The 17,811-nt window shown below is 40.9% G+C and overlaps 2 protein-coding genes across 9 annotated transcripts in view; one reads left to right on the forward strand and one right to left on the reverse strand.

Annotated features, from left to right (window-relative positions):
* Positions 1 to 157: 157 nt before the first annotated feature.
* The window catches only part of ZNF10 (zinc finger protein 10), a 51,750-nt gene continuing 34,096 nt past the window's right edge, over positions 158 to 17,811 (forward strand). Inside the window, exon 1 of one of the 3 annotated variants that reach the window (XM_066260910.1) lies at positions 158 to 1,506. The gene's annotated coding sequence lies outside the window, so the exon portion shown is untranslated. The other 2 variants (XM_066260909.1, XM_066260911.1) reach the window with 2 other exon arrangements.
* ZNF891 (zinc finger protein 891) lies at positions 7,382 to 14,155 on the reverse strand. Of its 6 annotated transcripts, none has more exons than XM_066260918.1 (3): positions 14,022 to 14,155; positions 9,342 to 9,519; positions 7,382 to 9,242 (listed from the first exon to the last, which is right to left on the reverse strand). In XM_066260918.1, exons 2-3 carry the CDS (start codon positions 9,402 to 9,404, stop codon positions 7,773 to 7,775), a joined length of 1,533 nt encoding a protein of 510 aa, XP_066117015.1. In that variant the 5' UTR covers positions 9,405 to 9,519; positions 14,022 to 14,155; the 3' UTR covers positions 7,382 to 7,772. The 6 variants fall into 6 exon arrangements, with proteins under 6 accessions (XP_066117015.1, XP_066117011.1, XP_066117012.1 ...); XM_066260914.1 differs by adding an exon at positions 11,262 to 11,298 and having other exon boundaries at positions 7,382 to 9,519; positions 14,022 to 14,145; XM_066260915.1 differs by lacking the exon at positions 14,022 to 14,155 and adding exons at positions 11,262 to 11,298; positions 13,821 to 13,895 and having other exon boundaries at positions 7,382 to 9,519.

Genomic DNA, 17,811 nt, shown 5'->3' on the forward strand with positions numbered 1-17,811 from the left:
AAATAAAAGTTAATGCCTTCCTTTGACTTCAGAGCCTTATGTGAATGTGTTAGAATGTGAAGATACCTACTTGGAGAAAAACTCCAGGAATATGTGGGGAAGTATTTAAACCTGATCTTCTCTTTGTGATATCTGAAAATGCAGTCACGCAGTATAGAGAAGACTTCATCTGGTAGGCTTCCCTTATTCTCCATTTATATATTCCTACCTGGAGAGGGGTGCAAGACCAATGCAAGTGAGAAAGCTTTTAATTAGAGATGAGCTATCATTGTACGTTTCTCAGCTCAACCACAAAAGAATGCATGGGTAAGGGTGCACTTTTTCTTGGACGTCAAAAAACATAATGAAGCCAAGTCATACATACAAGCACAGTGATTTTGTAATGCCTTCATGTGCCATGCAATTGTTATTAAATTTTAAAGTACTCTTACAGAGGTAAAGCAATCCTATAAATAACTGATTATAGGTTTACTTTTTGCAATATTTTAAACCTATAGAATTATACTGGGGAAAAACTATCAGTGCAATGGGTGCGGGAAAATCTTAAGAGTTCTGAGAGTTCTGAGAAGTCATACTGGAGGGAATCAGTGGGATTTTTTTTTTTTTTTTTTTTACAGAGGGAATATTTGTTTTGGTCTTTTTTAAGGAAGCAAAGTCAAAAAAAGAGCTAAAAATAAATCTTACAATTTATAGTTAATCTGCTACTTGATGAGTTTTTTTCCCCACAGCATGTGATTCTGAAAATGCGAATATCACAATATTCACATCAGCAAGAGTAGGGTGCTTTTGTGAATACATTATACAATCATAGAAACATTAAGTGTCTTATGGTTTTAACTGCGATAGAGTTTGGATTTAAGGTTATGCTAACATGTTTATCCTTGAATCTGACTAGCTATATATTACTCAACCAGAAGTAAATGTAAATAAGGTGTATTACAGGTAGTTTTCCTCTTTTTTTGCACTTACAGTGAAAACATTTATTTTGTAAGCCCATACTTGTCAAAATAAATCATATGTTCACTTTCCATGTACATCTTGCCCCTTTTTCAATATCCAGGTAAAGCTTTAGCTTATCTTTGAAGCAACTGACTGCCTCTTTTAAGAACTTTGCTCACATCTAGTGTGTGTAATATGCAATTTAGGACTTGAGTAAGTGCCTTTTATTTATTTTTTTCATGTATATGAATTTCATAAAATGAGAGGCTCACATATTTTTTTCCCCTTTAGTATGACAGCAGAACACATAGCTGCTTCTCAGTCATTACTTTTCTAGAATTACCCACTGCCTCAAACTGTAGCAAAACAATTCTCTCGTAGATATCCTCCCTTTTCTATAGTGTGGCCAGTATTGTTATTTTTCCCTAGCATCGTGTGTGAGTGTGTGTGTGTTAAACATGAATGAATCTCATTAAAGAGTTTTTAACATTCAGGGAAGTGGCCAGAAACACATCCCTCTCAGGAGGAATGGGGCTGACTGGATCCTGTCCAAAATAATTTATACGGGTATGTAATGATGGAGAATATGAAAACCTTGTCAGAGGAGGTTACCATTACTCCAAAATCGGAATCTGAATTTAGGTATCTTTGCCCTTTCCATGGAAATATTAGGTAGGGGTGGGCTCTAAATTGACTGGCTGAATTCCTATTCTGTGTTCTTGAGGAAATGATTGAAAATGGGTAATACTGGGCCTGACCAGGTGGTGGCACAGTGGATAGAGTGTCGGACTGGATGCAGAGGACCCAGGTTCGAGACCCAGAGGTCGCCAGCTTGAGCGCGGGCTCATCTGGTTTGAGCAAAGCTCACCAGCTTGGACTTAAGGTCACTGGCTCTAGCAAGGGGTTACTCAGTCTGCTGTGGTCCCCGGGTCAAGGCACATATGAGAAAACAATGAACAACTAAGGTGTTGCAAGGAAAAACTAATGATTGATGCTTCTCATCTCTCTCTGTTCCTGTCTGTCTGTCCCTATCTGTCCCTCTCTCTGACTCTGTCTCTGTAAAAGAAAAAAAAAAAGGATAATACTGGCAAGTGATGCATTTTCCTCCTGCTTTTATTCTTGTAATAGTGTTTCCTTCCTTTACTAAGAGATTGATTGGGTCTGGAGCTGTGAAAAACTGTATTTTGAAGTATCTATTTTTTCTCTTGTGAGCAGGAACTTTCTATTTCTAAACCAAATACGATCTTCTTATTGGAGCAAGGGAAAGAGTGATGGATAAAAAAAGTGACAAGAGGCCTATGATCAGGTAAGTAAAGGGCAATGAGGACAGGTAGTTCAGCTCACAGCTATATTACCTGAATCATTTTATCAAAAATAAGAACTTTCTGCTTGACTTGTGGTGGCACAGTGGGTGGAGCGTGGACCTGAAATGCGGAGGTCACTGGTTTGAGACCCCAGGCTTGCTTGGTCAAGGCACATGTAAGAAGCAACTGTGAGTTGATGCTTCCTGCTCCTCCCTCCCTCTTCCCGCCTTTCTCTCTTGCTTCCTCTCTCTAAAATCAAAACGTAGAATTTTTAAAAAAGAATACGAAGACTTTTGCCTTGGTTGAACAGTTCGTTTGGTTAGAGCTGTCCTGAAGCACAGAGGTTGCTGGTTTGATCCCCAGTCAGGGCACATATAAGAACAAATCGATGTTCCTGTCACTCTCTCTTTCTCCCCTCCCTTCTCTTTATCTCCCTCCCTTGTTCCCTTCCCCATCCTCTCTAAAATCAATCAGAGCTTTCCTCCCTTCATGCAGCATCATTCCAAACTGCATAATTCATCCAAAAAGTCCTCTACTTGTGGTAAGATGTCAGAAAATAAGACCTATTTTTACTTAAATGAAAATACAGACAATTCCTAGATTTTACAATTAGATGTAAAAATGCTCTTGCCACTGAACAAAGAAAATGAAGTTTGTGGATGTTTTGCTTTATACAGTATGCTTTATTTGTCATTGCAAGATGATGGCAAGATTCATAGTTGCTTTCTTTCACTTAATTTTAAAAGCACATTTGTTACCTTTTTCCATATATATATATATATATATATATATATTTTTTTTTTTTTTTTTTTTTTTTTTTTTTTTTTGAAGTTGGAAACGGGGAGGCAGCCAGACAGACTCCTGCATGTGCCCTACCAGGATCCACCCAGCATGCCCACCAGGGGGCGTTGCTCTGCTGCAACCAGAGCCATTCTAGCACCTGAGGCAGAAGCCACAGAACCATCCTCAGCACCAGGGCCAACTTTGCTCCAGTGGAGCCCTAGCTGCGGGAGGGGAAGAGAGAGACAGAGAGGAAGGAGAGGGGGAGGGGTGGAGAAGCAGATGGGCGCTTCTCCTGTGTGCCCTGGCCGGGAATTGAACCCGGGACTCCTGCATGCCAGGCTGACACTCTACCACTGAGCCAAGCAGGGCCCATATATATATATTAAGTGAGAGGTGGGAAGGCAGAGAGACAGACTCCCTATGTGCCCTGATTGGGATCCACCAGCAAGCACCCAACCTGGAGATGCTCTGCCTATCGGGGGCCACTGCGCTGTTGCTCAGCAATTGAGCTATTTAAGCACCCGTGAGGCTATGGGGTCATCCTCAGCACCTGGGGCCAATTTTGCTTGAACCATTAGAACCATGGTTGCAGAAGGAAAAGAGAGAGAGATGGGGGGGGGGGCTGATGGTCACTTCTCCTATGTGCCCTGACCAGGAATTAAACCTGGGACTTTCACATGCCAGGCCCACACTCTATCACTGAGCCAACTGGCCAGGGCCCATCCTTCCATATTTTTTTAAAGATAATGTAACCTGGAGCCCTTCTGGTTCTTTTAAACATAGTGTCTAACATACAGTATTATGTAATTGTAATTAAAAAATCACAATAAATACATCCCACATATCTCTACATTCATAATTACATTTCAAAAAATTTATTTCTTGATTTTAGAGATGTGACAGTTGAAGGGTGGGCAGAGCAGGAAGCATCAACTCATAGTGGTTTCTTTTCGTATGGGCCTTGACCAGGCAATCCTGACCTCAGCTTCCAGGTAACTCCTTTGTCCACTGTGCCAGCACAGGTCAGGCATATAATTACATTTGTGACAGCATTCCATTCCATTTTATGACGTACATAATTTTACAAAATCAATGAGCTGTTAAGAATTTTCTAGGTTTTAACTACAGCTTGAAATGGAGATGACTACTATTACTAAAAATGCTTGCCAACATCTTATAAAAGCTCAGAAAAGAAATGTTAGGATATTCTCACTCTGGACACATATTGATTACCTGTCATCTGGAATATTTGTATTAATTATATTTCCATCCATAGCCTAAAGGAGAACACTGCATCCTCAACAATACTGAGTCATTTCGCTCAATATAATGCAAAATGTAAAAGCACATGATCACAGATCATACAGAAGAACCTATATGAGCTTGTGATGGCAGAAGAAAGCAAGGGAGTGGGAGAGTGAGAGAATAATAAACATTAAACTACAGTTCTCTTAACAGTCTTAGTTTCTGTATGCTTGTAATGGTGGAATATCTTGCTATGTCAAATGTGACTCTAATGCTTAGAAAAAATAGTGTTATTTTTGCCTTATACAATCACTTAAAACCCAGCCCTTATTTTAAGTTAAGCCACCATTGAAATACTAAGTAAAAAAGTTTATTGAGATAAAAATTTATTTATAAAAAAAAAAAAAAGTTTATTGAGCCAGACCAGGTGGTGGCGCAGTGGATAGAGCGTCGGACTGAGATGGGGAAGACCCAGGTTCGAGACCCCAAGGTCGCCAGCTTGAGCCCAAGGTCGCTGGCTCTAGCAAGGGGTTACTCGGTCTGCTGAAGGCCCACGATCAAAGCACGTATGAGAAAGCAATCAATGAACAACTAAGGTGTTGCAATGCGCAACAAAAAACTAATGATTGATGCTTCTCATCTCCCCATTCCTGTCTGTCCCTGTCTATCCTTCTGCCTCTGTCTCTGTAAAATTAAAAAAAAAAAAAAAAAAAGTTTATTGAGTCCCTGGCCAGTTTGCTCAGCGGTAGAGCAAGCATCTGCCAGGCGTGTGGAAGTCCCAGGTTAGATTCCCAGCCAGGGCACACAAGAAAAGTGCCCATTTGCTTCTCCACCCTCCCCTCCCCCCTTTCTTTCTATGCTTCTCTTCCCCTCTGCAGCCAAGGCTCCACTGGAGCAAAGTTATCCTTGGCAATAAGGACAGCTCCATGGCCTCTGCCTCAGGCACTAGAATGGTTCTGGTTGCAATGGAGCATCGCCCCCTAGTGGGCATGCCAGGTGGATTCCGGTTGGGTGCATGCAGGAGTCTGTCTCCCCCCCACCCCTCACCTCTCACTTTGGAAAAATACAAAAAAAAAAGTTTATTGAAAAACCTTAAATGTTTAAATGAATTTTTACTATGGGATAAGTACTACGAGTAAAACATTGAATAACGCAGACAAAATTCTCACCTTACCAAAGCTCCTATTTGTGAGGGGAAGATACATAACTAGACAGTACTGTGAAAGTGTGAAAAGTTTTGTTAAAGCAGTTATAGGATAATTCATTGTAAAGGATGAATAGGCCAGGTTAAGGTCCAGAGAGTGATGAGATGCAGTAGCAAGGGACATAGTCTGAAAAGAAGCGTTTGAGCATGAAAGGTCTTATTAAAAGATTTTATCTTAAAGGAGTGAAAAGCCAGGGGAGGATTTAAAAGTGAAATATAATCAGATTAGTACTTTAGACCGATCAAGCTGTGAGCAGTATGAAGAACAGGTGAAAGGAAAGCAAGATAAATACTGTTCTCTGCAGTATTGCTTGTTATTAGAAGACTTTGGAGGGAAAATGTATGAAATACATTATGGTAATCCATATAAGCAAATATTAACCATCTATTAAGAATGAAATATGAAAAAAAAGAATGAAATGATTACATGTGCTAACAATAAAGGTATGTTAAAAATGATATGGAATGAAAGGTATGATCATTTTTATAAGATGATTATTTGTACGTATACAGAATATATTCTGACAGAATGCACAGTCATCAGCAATGTTAAAATTTTAAGTCAGTAGAATCTGAGGAGGAAAGACCTGTGTGGAATTTTTCTATATGCATCTATTAGTTTCATAGTTATAAAACACCAAGAATAGCCCTGGCCTGGTAGCTCAATTGATTAGAGTACTGTCCCCATGTGCCAAGGTTGTGGGTTTGATCCCCGAATAGGGCACATACAAGAGTCAACCAACAAATGAATAAATAAGTAGAACATGTTGATGTTTCTCCCCCATCTTCTCTCTTGCTCAAAAATAAAAATTTTAAAAAACACCAAAAATAATTTAAAAAAATGATAAAAGGATACTGTGGCTGCTGCAAAGAAAATATACTGGAACACAGTAAGATTTGAGTCAGGGAAACCAGTCATGAGGCTGTTGCAATAAAATGCAGTTGAGATGTGCTGGGTGAAATAGCCCGAGTCTGCAGCAGCTGGCCTGCTCAGATTTTGGTAGGCTGAAAGTTGTACATAAATTCCAGTTCCCAACCAAGCTGAGCACCAACCTCACATAAGGACCACATTTGTACATCAAACATAAAATATTTAACTTGACATTCCTTGTAGTCTTTTTTTTTTTTTTCTCTTAAACAAGGTTATGGTATCTCATACTGTTGCTAAAAAAATCAATAAGCTTATCTTTCCTACGTGAAAAGATGTTCAGATACAACAGTGCAGTGCTGTCACAACCATGTAAAATGTCTTTGAGGAACCAGGATCTTTCTTCTATTCAATCGTTAGGTAATCATTGTCATTCTCATAGTCACAAGATGGCTCTTTCAAGCTCTAGGAATGAAATATTCAAAGGGAGAAGCATGGGGAAGGTGGAAAGGCAAAGTGCAGCCTGACCAGGTGGTAGTGCATTGGATCAAACATCGGATGGGACACAGAGGACCCAGGTTCAAAACCCCGAGGTCACTGGCTTAAGCATGGGCTCTTGCGGCTAAAGTGTGGACCCTACAGTCTCTGGCTTGAGCCCAAAAGTCACTAGCTTGAAGCCCAAGGTCAGTGGCTTGAGCTTACGGTTGCAGGCTTGAGCAAGGCTTCACAGGCTCTGTTGTAGCCCCCCAGTCAAGGCACGTAAGAAAGCAATCAGTGAACTAAGGTAATTCAATGAAGAACTGATGCTTTTCCTCTCTCTCCTTCCTGTCCGTCCCTCTCTCAGCCTGTCTCACTAAAAAAAAAGAAAAAGGAAAAAAGAAAGGCAAATTGCATAAGGTAAAGAGAATAAAACAGGTCTCTAGTGACACTATTTTTGATTAATCAGGAATGAAGAATATGGCTACATGTGGCTGCAAGGAGGCTGAAGAGTATTGTAACTGAATATATTGGTATTGTGAGCCAAATTAGGGTCATCAGGAGGGAAGAAAGCTTGTTTAATTGGCTAGAGCAACCTCTGCTATAGCAGGCCAGAAAGCAAGAAAAGACCAATAAAGTACTCTGGTCTAGACACTCTAAACATAATGCAGGTAATTTAGTAATCACAAGAGGGTAACTGAAAACCTTACCTCACAGTATTACAAATACATAATTCTAAGTAACTATGGATCTGAAAGTCATAATAAATATTAGACATTTAAAGTTTAAATTAACATAGAACAATGTGTTATATAGTTAAAGGAGTGTTTAGAAGACTATATATAGCCTTAAGTGCTTAGTTTAGGAAACAAAGACTGAAATAGTGAACTTGCAGTACACCTTAAAACAAAGAAAAAGGTAATTCCATATTCCAAAAAAGTAATTCCAAAGGTTACAGGGAATCTTTCCTAATATGAATTCTCTTGTGTATAATAAGTGAAGAACTCTGACTGAAGGCTTTTCCACACTGACTGCATCCATAGGGTTTCTCTCCAGTGTGAGTTCTGATATGTCTCCTAAGGGAAGAGGAAACACTGAAGGTTTTCCTACATTCCTTACACTCATAGGGCTTCTCTCCAGTGTGAGTTCTCACATGCATTCTAAGGGATGAGAGACCACTAAAAACTTTCCCACAGTCATTGCATTCAAAAAGGTTTTCTCCGGTGTGTATTTTCCTGTGAACTTTAAGGTGAGAGCTTGTGTTGAAGGCTTTTCCACAGTCACTGCATTCATAGAGTTTCTCCCCAGTGTGTATTCTCTTGTGCACTATAAGGTAAGAACTTGTTCCAAAAGACTTTCCACAGTGATTACACTCATAAGGTTTTTCTCCAGTGTGAGTTCTCAAGTGGGTCTTAAGAGATGTTTTTTGACTGAAAGCTTTTCCACACTGATGACATTCATAGGGTTTTTCACCCGTGTGAGTTCTCACATGTCTCTTTAGGGTTGAGGAATCATTGAAGACTTTCCCACATTCTTTACAGTCATATTGCTTCTCATTCATGTGACTTCTCTTGTGCAAATTAAGATTAGAAATCCTTTTGAAGGCTTTTCTACACTGATTACATTCATGTTTCTCTCCAGCAGGAGATTGCTCATGTTGCTTAAGGTCAGAATGATGATAAAAAGTTTTTTTATTACATTCATAGGAATTCCCTACCATATGAAAATTGTTATGTAAAGGAAACATATTGTGGTTGAAGTGTATACCATGTTTGGAGCATGTGTGTTCTCTTTGTGCTGTTTGAGTTCTTTCAAGATGCCTTTCAAGAGCTCTGTCATATTCATGACTTTCACAGAGCTTTGCACTCACAGAGCTTTCCTCATTGTTTAGGATTGCATTATGCTTCAAACACTCAATATTTAAGTAACATTTATGGCATTGCTTTCTGGTGGAAACTCTCTTTGAAAAAACAAGTTTTGATCTAAGTTTAGCGTTTTTCTCTAATTCATGACAGTAACAGAATCTCTCCTGGTATGCTATTTTCTTTTGGGTAAATGTCATTTGCTTCAAATTACCCTCTGGGACCTTGTGCTGTTTTCTCATCTTATGGCATTCACAGTCCTCTCTTAATGTGGAAGACCAATCATCCGTTGTGAATCTTACCATTTTATCATTAGATGTTTTCTCCCCCCAAATATTCTGCTTAGGAGTTGATTCTTTGGTTTTAATTTGAATCTCCCAGTCTAGATACGTACCTTTGGGAATCCTCTTTTTCATAGTTCTTCTATCTTCTTGACCCAACTGGAATATCACAGAAGGCTTGCATAATTGATATGACACTGAGGTGAGATTTATGTAGTTTTCCAACATCACATCTCTGTACATACTTCTCTGAGAAGAGTCCAGCATCATCCACTCCTCCTGTGTGAAGTCCACAGATACATCTTTAAAAGTCACCAGTCCCTGTAACCAGGTTGCTGGAAATCCAGCCACCACCTTTTCCTCCTCAGTATTTCTCACATAAAAACAGGCAGAGTCCTGTGCAGTCAGGGCCCATCTGGGAGACAGATCAACAGTTGCCATCTTGAGAGTCTGAAAGTAACATTTGCCTGCTCAACAGGGTAGAGAGATCAGGATATTTTTTTTCTTGTTTCTCTGATCCAATCAGGAGAGAAATGCATTTCCCTGAGCATTTTCCCTGTAGGTAAAGAGGCAGGTTCAGTTAAAAGGAGAGGTGGAAACGGCCCCCATTGGAGGCAAGGTTAAAAAAAATTTAAAAAGTATATTCTTTCCCCCTACTTCCCAGCAAGGGTTTACTACCTTAAATCTTTACTAGGATTATAATGACATGCATTATAATCATTGGGCACCTTCTAGAACTGTCATCTTGGTTATTTATATTGGCTTTTCCTGCAGACTACTCAGCCCTGGGTGGAAGGAGCATGCATTATTAGAAGGAAAGCTAAAGCAAACCAGTCAAAAAAAGCATGGTTGTTTAATTAAATTTCAAGCATACTTTGCTAGTTTTTAGTTATATTTTTGGAATGGAAAATGTAAGTTTCCTCCTTAAAACATCTGTTTTATTCTACATATAACCTGGTGTTTACTTCAACAACCTCACATCATATTGATGAATAAGAATGATGATATAGCTGTTACCTTACTTAGGAATTCTACTGAAGTTGTTAAAGGCAGATATATGACTTTGAAACTGATTACCTCCATGTAATCTCTCTCCCCAAAGTCCACATTTCCTTATGATAAATTAGTCTATGTAAAACTTGAATGGGATCAACAAAGAATCATGAACTAAGTCCCAAGTTTGGAAGGGAGGCTTTAACAATATCAGATTGTACAGTACTTTCTCGAATAGTTTTTATAATGGCTTTAATATAATAAAACAACACAGTGTGAATACAAAAGACAAATGCTTGGAGAGTAAGGATCACAGCACATTATGTGGTAATTTATTAATATAAATATTTTTACAGTCTTACTTTTTGAAGAGTAGATGATTACTTTCAAATGCAAGCCTTCATCTCAATATTACACTTCAGTAGAGTTCAATTTTAATTGTCAAAATTTGCATTTTAATTTAGACAGGTAGGTTCTATGTCCCTAAACCAGAAACATATAACTTTGTTACTTTAGTGTATATCATATAGAAATAGATCTGTCTGAAAGTAATAGGATTATAATCCTGGAAAAAAAGTTTCCAGGGCCTGACCAGGTGGTGACCCACTGGATAGAGAGTCGGGACTGGGACACAGAGGACCCAGGTTCACAACCCCAAGGTTGCTTGTGGCTTGAGCATGGGGTCGCTGGCTTGAGCAAGGGGTCAATCACTCTGCTGTATAGCGCCCCCTGACCCCATCAAGGCACATAGAGAAAGCAATGAACAACTAAGGAGCAGCATTGAATTGAAGCTTCTCATCTCTCTCCCTTCCTGTCTCTCTCTCTTCTGTCACACACATACAAAAAGTTTCCCAGGAAACAGGAGACCCAACACAGAAATGAGATGAAACAATGGATGAGGTAAAGGGAAGCCCCAGTATGCCAGTGTGCTGTAGGCCTAAAGAAAAATGATCAGTCTAGGTCAGTGATTTTCAACCCGTGTGCCCAAAGAATTTTTAAAACATGCAATACCTGACTAATCAGGGACACTGAACTCTTTTCCTATAGACTGTCAAAAAAACAACAGCCAACATAGCCATCCAGTGTGAACAAGTCAAAATTATACCTTCTTTTTGGAGGGGGGGGGTCAGATTGGCAAAAAATGTACGTTTTGGTGTGCCACATATTATAATAATTAGTTTATGTGTGCCATGAGATGGAAAAGGTTGGAAATCGCTGGTCTAAATAGGAGGAGGATAGAAGAAGGCTTCTGGGCATGTGTTCAGGAAAAGAGACAAATGATTAGATTGTAGGTGGGGTTCTTACCTTGAGGGAAAAGGAATCGAAAGGCATTTTGCATAGGCTGCCATAGAGAAAAAGTTGTTTTAATTATGAGCCTTTTAACATATTAGACTTAAAAATGCATACACACATTTTTTGCAAAGTAAATAAATGAGTTACAGAGAAAGAATTAAGCAATCAAATCAAGAAGTAGAAAAATAGCAACAAAGTAAAGTTTTTAAATTGACAGCAGCCTGACCAGTGGTGGCACAGTGGGTCAAGCACTGATCCAGAATACTGGGGTTGCTGGTTGAAGTCCAGAGGCCACTGGCTCGACTTCAGGGGTCATCAGGGTAGGGGTCACTGGTTTGAGTGGAATCCCCCACACTATCCCAAAGCTCACCAGCTCAAGCCCAAAGGTTGCTGCTTTGAACAAGGGGTAAGTGGCTCAGCTTGAGCCCCCTGGTCAAGGCATGTAAAGAAGCAATCGCCCTGGCCGGTTGGCTCAGCGGTAGAGCGTCGGCCTAGCGTGCGGAGGACCCGGGTTCGATTCCACCCAGGGCACACAGGAGAAGCGCCCATTTGCTTCTCCACCCCTCCGCCGCGCCTTCCTCTCTGTCTCTCTCTTCCCCTCCCGCAGCCAAGGCTCCACTGGAGCAAAGATGGCCCGGGCGCTGGGGATGGCTCTGTGGCCACTGCCTCAGGCGCTGGAGTGGCTCTGGTCGCAACATGGCGACGCCTAGGATGGGCAGAGCATCGCCCCCTGGTGGGCAGAGCGTCGCCCCATGGTGGGCGTGCCGGGTGGATCCCGGTCGGGCGCATGCGGGAGTCTGTCTGACTGTCTCTCCCTGTTTCCAGCTTCAGAAAAATGCAAAAAAAAAAAAAAAAAAAAAAGAAGAAGCAATCAACTTAAGTGAAAGCAGCTACGAGTTGATGCTTCCAAGCCTCTCTCCCACCCCCCACCCCCAAAAAACTAACAGCAATAGTTAGATAACAAAAAGCCAAAATACAGACATAAAACAAAACCAATAGATCATGAAAAGTAACCCAAATAATCTTTGAAAAAATTAATGTAGATATATATCTTGCAGGATGAATTAAGAAAAAAAAGAATGGTCCAGATAATTATTGGGCTAAAAACAAACTATAATTAAAGCCTTTTAAAAAATATTGATTGATTTTAGAAAGAGAAAAGGGGAAAGAGAAACATCAATTTGTTCCATCCAGTTCTGCATTCATTGGTTGATTCTTGTGTGTGCCCTGACCAGGGATGTAACCCACAGCCTTGGCTTATCAGAACTATGCTCTAATCAAGTGAGCTACTTTGCAAGGGCAACAGCAGTTACCGTTTTATTTTTTTAAGAGAGAGGATAGAGACATGGAAAGAGTTGAGAAGCATCAATTCCTAGTTGCGTCATTTTAGTTGTTCATTGATTGCTTCTTGTATGTGCCTTGACCAAGGGGCTCAAGCCAAGCCAGTGACCCCCCTGCTCAAGCCAGCAACCTTTGGGCTCAAGCCAGTGAGCTTGGGATCATGTTGATAAACCCATGCTCAAGCTGAATGAGCCCACACTCAAATTTGGGGTTTCCAACCTGGGACCTCAGCATCCCAGGTTGATGCTCTATCAGCTGCGCCACCACCAGTCAAGCAACCACAGCAGTGAGTTTTAAATATCACTAAAAAGCAGTGATATTTAAAAATCACTATAAAAGATAACACCTTATGCAAACTTAAAAGTTCAGATCAGATGAGTATTTTCTAGAAAAACTTTTGTGTCCAAAATTGACTCAATAACAACTGCAAAATCTAAATGAACTACTGTAAACAAAATTGAGTCAAAAGTAAAATAGCTGTAAAGATTTTTAGCCCAAAACTTTTAAGGAAAAATCTATTTTACAGACTAGAAGAAAAAAGCTATGCTTCCCAAATTACTGAGGTTTTTTTTTCCAGTACAGTACAAAAGATAGTGCTGAACTGGAAAGAAAGATTAAAGTGCAATCACAATTTGGAACTGAAAAAGTCCCAAGTAAAATATTAAAAAATTATATACAGCAGTGTATTAAAAAATGGCATATGACAGTTAAGTAGGGATTCACCAGGAATACAAGAGTGGTTGAAAAACTATTATTGTCTCTATAATGTAATAGTATAATGAACTCTCGTGCCCACCACTATTTTGAAACAGATCTGGAAATGACATTATTTGTATTTCAGAATTTGAGTGATACGAACCCTTCAAAAATCATAACCAGGACATTATCCCACGTACTAAACTAGCAATAATTCCTTAATATCAAATATGTAAGCAGTTTTATTTTTTTTGCTATTTCATGCTTTCAAAATATTTTTTTAGACTCATTCAAGTTCATACAATTTCTCTGTATTGCTCATACAATATCGTCTCTTTAAAGTTTTCCTTAAAAAATTAAATTACGTACCGTGAGGCAGCCCATGTACAGATGAAAGGATTGAGACCTTCAGGAACAGCTCCTGGGGAGGAGTGTTCCCAGGACAGGCCTCCCAGTTCACGGCCAGCGACGCCCGCCCCACCCAACCTCCCGCCCGCCCGCAGCTACTGGCGCTGGGAACGCCCTCCGGCGCACCTGCGCATCCGGTGCTGCCCCGAGGAGGCCGTCCTGAGACCGCGTCACCCTCGCGCACGCTTCGCGCCTTCTCAGCCCCCGTTTCCCCAGCTACTTCACGGGCAGGGCCTTCCCTGCTCCCAGGAGAGCTTGCGTGGCCGCTCCCCATCTTCCCTCTCACTCGTCGCGTCTCCTCCAAGTCGACGGCTCCATCGCGCTCACCTGTTATCCGGTGCCTGCCTCTCAGCGTCGGAACTACCACGCCGCGGCGAAAGTGGCAGGACACCGAGTGGGGCGGCGACGGCGCCCGAAGCTCCACGGCCGCCGAGAGGGAAGCGCAGTTCGTAGTTCTCGCGAGGGCTGGGACTACACTTCCCAGGAGCCCCCGCGCAGCCTTGCGGAGGGATTCTGGACTCGCGTCACAGCCCTGTTTCTCGGGGGAGGTGCGCCGCTGGAGGAGCTGGCGTGGTCGTGAGGGGTGCGTGCGTGGCGGGGCGGGGACACGGGCCACCCGCCTGGCTCGGCCCTCCGGCCGGCTCTGCCACGCCGCCTCCTGAGGCCAGACTCCTACCGAAGGGCCGTAGCTCCAGCGTCGTGACAAGATTGCTCCCTGGCGAGCCTCCGAGGGCTTCTCGCAGGTACGCGCGCGAGGGCGGTGTGTGTCTGCCTCGTAGCGGGACGTGTCCTGGCCCCTGCGGAGCAGCGCGGCTTCCGAGGCTCGATGTGCTGGCTTGGCGGTGATCGAGTCAACGAAGTTCTCCTGCCTGTCGGTGGTTCCCACCCTTTGCGTGAGTGACTTCTTCCCCTGGGCGGTTCTTCTGGATTCCCGTCGTTCGGGCGATAGGAACGTTCCTCTTTTGTCTGGACTAATGGCAAAAACCCCTGGTGGTGACCTTGAGCCCTGTATTCTCTCTCGGTGATGCGAAATAAGATTTCTCCTGTCCTTCCCTCACGACTGGGACTAAATGTTTAAAATTTCCCGAATGGCCTTTGTAGCATCTGCTGAAAATTATCATGCTCCTTTTTTTGTTAGAGTAGACCATGTTTTAATAGTAGAAGTTAGGTTTCTAGGAGAGATCCAGCCTGGTTATAATGATTTTTAAAAAATGTTCGTTAAAAATGTTAGTCTTTCCAATATTTTCAGTGTTTAATATCAAGCAGGTGTGTGTATGGTCTTAAAGTAACTCATACATCTCTAGCTCCTAGTTACCTGTTCTTCAGTTTTGTTTTGTATTTTACTCTAGCAGATTAAATAACTGATGGTGTGTATGTGTTTAACCCAACTTTATTTTTGAGAAAAAAATGTATAAAGTATTACAATTTTACTTCCTTTTGACAGTAGAGTTATTACATAGGGACGATGTATACCGTCTAACATTTAGTAGGAATGTCAAAGGTAAGGCTGACGACCTCTGGAGCCCATAGATCTCACCCAAAATATTATATATGGTGACGGTGAAGAATTTCAATACCTTAATAGCAGAATATACTATTAAAAAAGGAAGTTAAAGAGGAGACAGGATGTCATCCAGAATGCTACCTAACAGACTTTAGGGTAGAGATGTCGACTACAATTACTGTCTACCTGGGAAATAATTGCTTCTTTTCAAGCCACGTCAACACTGCATTTTTCTTTATGAGCCAAGTATGACCTAATCTACTGCTCTTGGGTTCCATTAAAATGATCCTGTCTTGCAAAGCCCCCTGGATGGTGAATTGCCCTCATTTCTTCCTCCCCCCCCCCCCCCCCCACAGAGAGAGAAGGGGATAGATAGGGACAGACAGGGAACAGAGAGAGATGAGAAACATCAATCATTAGTTTTTCGTTGGGACACCTTAGTTGTTCATTGATTGCTTTCTCATATGTGCCTTGACCACGGGCCTTCAGCAGATGGAGTAACCCCTTGCTCGAGCCAGCGACCTTGGCTCCAAGCTGGTGAGCTTTTTTTTGCTCAAGCCAGATGAGCCCTCGCTCAAGCTGATGACCTCGGAGTCTCAAACCTGGGTCCTCCACATCCCAGTCTGACGCTCTATCCACTGCGCCACTGCCTGGTCAGGCTCTTCTTTTTCTTGAAAATTGTTCATTTGTACCTTCATTTCTTCTCTCAACACATTTTTTTTGAGCTCTTAGGCTTGTGCCAGTCACAGGGCAAGGATTGGAGATACAAACCTAAATTAAGTAAGAAAGTCTGTTTATCTGTATTTTATATAAAAATTGTCTCAAAATTCTGTTTAGGACAAAGAATCAAGGACTACCTGGAAGAGAGGTGATAAAATTACCCTTATTAATTAACTATATTCCCAACATGTACAAGAGATTGAGTTAACATCAATGAGTTTTTAGTAAAGTGACTGAAAAGGAAATGAATGAGTTAACAGATTGCTTACTGTCCTCAATAACTATGTAGTTAGTGCATACCTTTGTAAAAGAAGGTCTATTTACAATTGGAAAAAATTACTGAGTATTAATTTTAACTAGAAATATGCCTGAACTATGAGGATACTTTAAAACCTGAATAGGAGATATAAAAATACATAATGAGCCTGCCCTGTGGTGGCACAGTGGATAAAGCGTCAACCTGGAATGCTGAGGCTGCTAGTTCAAAACCCCAGGCTTGTCTGGTCAAGGCACATATGGGAGTTGAGTTGATGCTTTCTGCTCCTCCCTCCTCTCTCTCTCTCTCTCTCTCTCTCTCTCTAAAAAATGAATAAATCTAAAAAAAAAATTAAAAAAAATAAAATAAAAGATGAATAGGAGTGAGAATAGTTGTGTTTATAAATTAAAATCAGTTGTCAAAATATACCCGGGAATTTTTGAAAGGACCTCCATGCATTTTGTTCTTTTTTTATATATATATATATAATCTTCATCTTAAAAATGTTTTGGAAGTGGCTCATTTCCTTTCTTTTTAATTTAGTAAGAAAATATTCCTATTAAAGGAGGAATATTCCTAGAAATGATGTTTACTTGGTTTTCTTCTCATAATTCATGCACTGAAAGGTTAAAGTTTCTTCTGACTGTTACACAAAGTCAGGGATGAGTGTGTATGTACCCTATGTATCTGTGACTTAGAACCAACAGCCAGTGCATCACTTTGGCCTCTCTCCACACAATACCTCTCTCTTCTCTCATCCTCTTCCGTTCAGCCCTTTATTATGACAATTTTTGGACATATGGTTAAAGGAATTTTACAGTAAATACCTGTAAACCTCTCTGCTAGACTTGACCATTAACGTTTAATATTACTATTTTAACATGCTTATCTGTCCCTTTCTTCATGAGTCTTGTTTTTTTTTCCTGATACATTTCAAAGTAAATTACAGATATTATTATACTTTCCCTAAGTACTTCAGAATGCATGTGCATTATTAACTAGAATTTAATGTTTGTTTACCTTTTTTATGTGAAATTCACATAAAATGAAATGTAGAAACTGAAAGTATACATTTGCTGAGTTTGCACAGGTGCATGATCTTTCCTTTTGTATCTTTGCCATCTGTTCGCAACCCAGAGTTCTAACTCTGTAGCTGCCGAGTCCTTTGCCAATCAGTTCTTGCCCTTTGTAGATGCCAAATACTCATGAACTTATTCAGAGTGTAAACAGATCCTGTTCTCTCTTATTAAGAAGCATATACTCCATATACCTGAGTGATGCACTGTCTCTGACTAGATCTTGCCTTTCTCTGGGTCCTGGCCCTCAAGTGTTAGGTTTTCAAACGGAGGCTGAAGGCAGACATCTTTGGAAACAGACAAGTTTGCATTGTGGGTGCTCACTTAGTATTGGAACAAATATGAAGTACAAAACACTATGCTAGCCTTTTTTGGGATTTAGAATGAGATTATCCCAATTTTCCTAAGGGAGGTGGACGAGTAAATAATGGTGGCCTGAGGCAGAACATTGACATGCTGGAGGCATGCAAAGCGCTCCATGTTGACTGCCAGAGAGCCATCAGTTCCTTCTTGTACATGGTAGCATTTAAGTGAAGTTTAGAGAGAATGGCACAAATGCAG

This window comes from Saccopteryx bilineata, chromosome 2 (genome assembly GCF_036850765.1).
Source record: "Saccopteryx bilineata isolate mSacBil1 chromosome 2, mSacBil1_pri_phased_curated, whole genome shotgun sequence".
NCBI lineage: Eukaryota > Metazoa > Chordata > Mammalia > Chiroptera > Emballonuridae > Saccopteryx > Saccopteryx bilineata.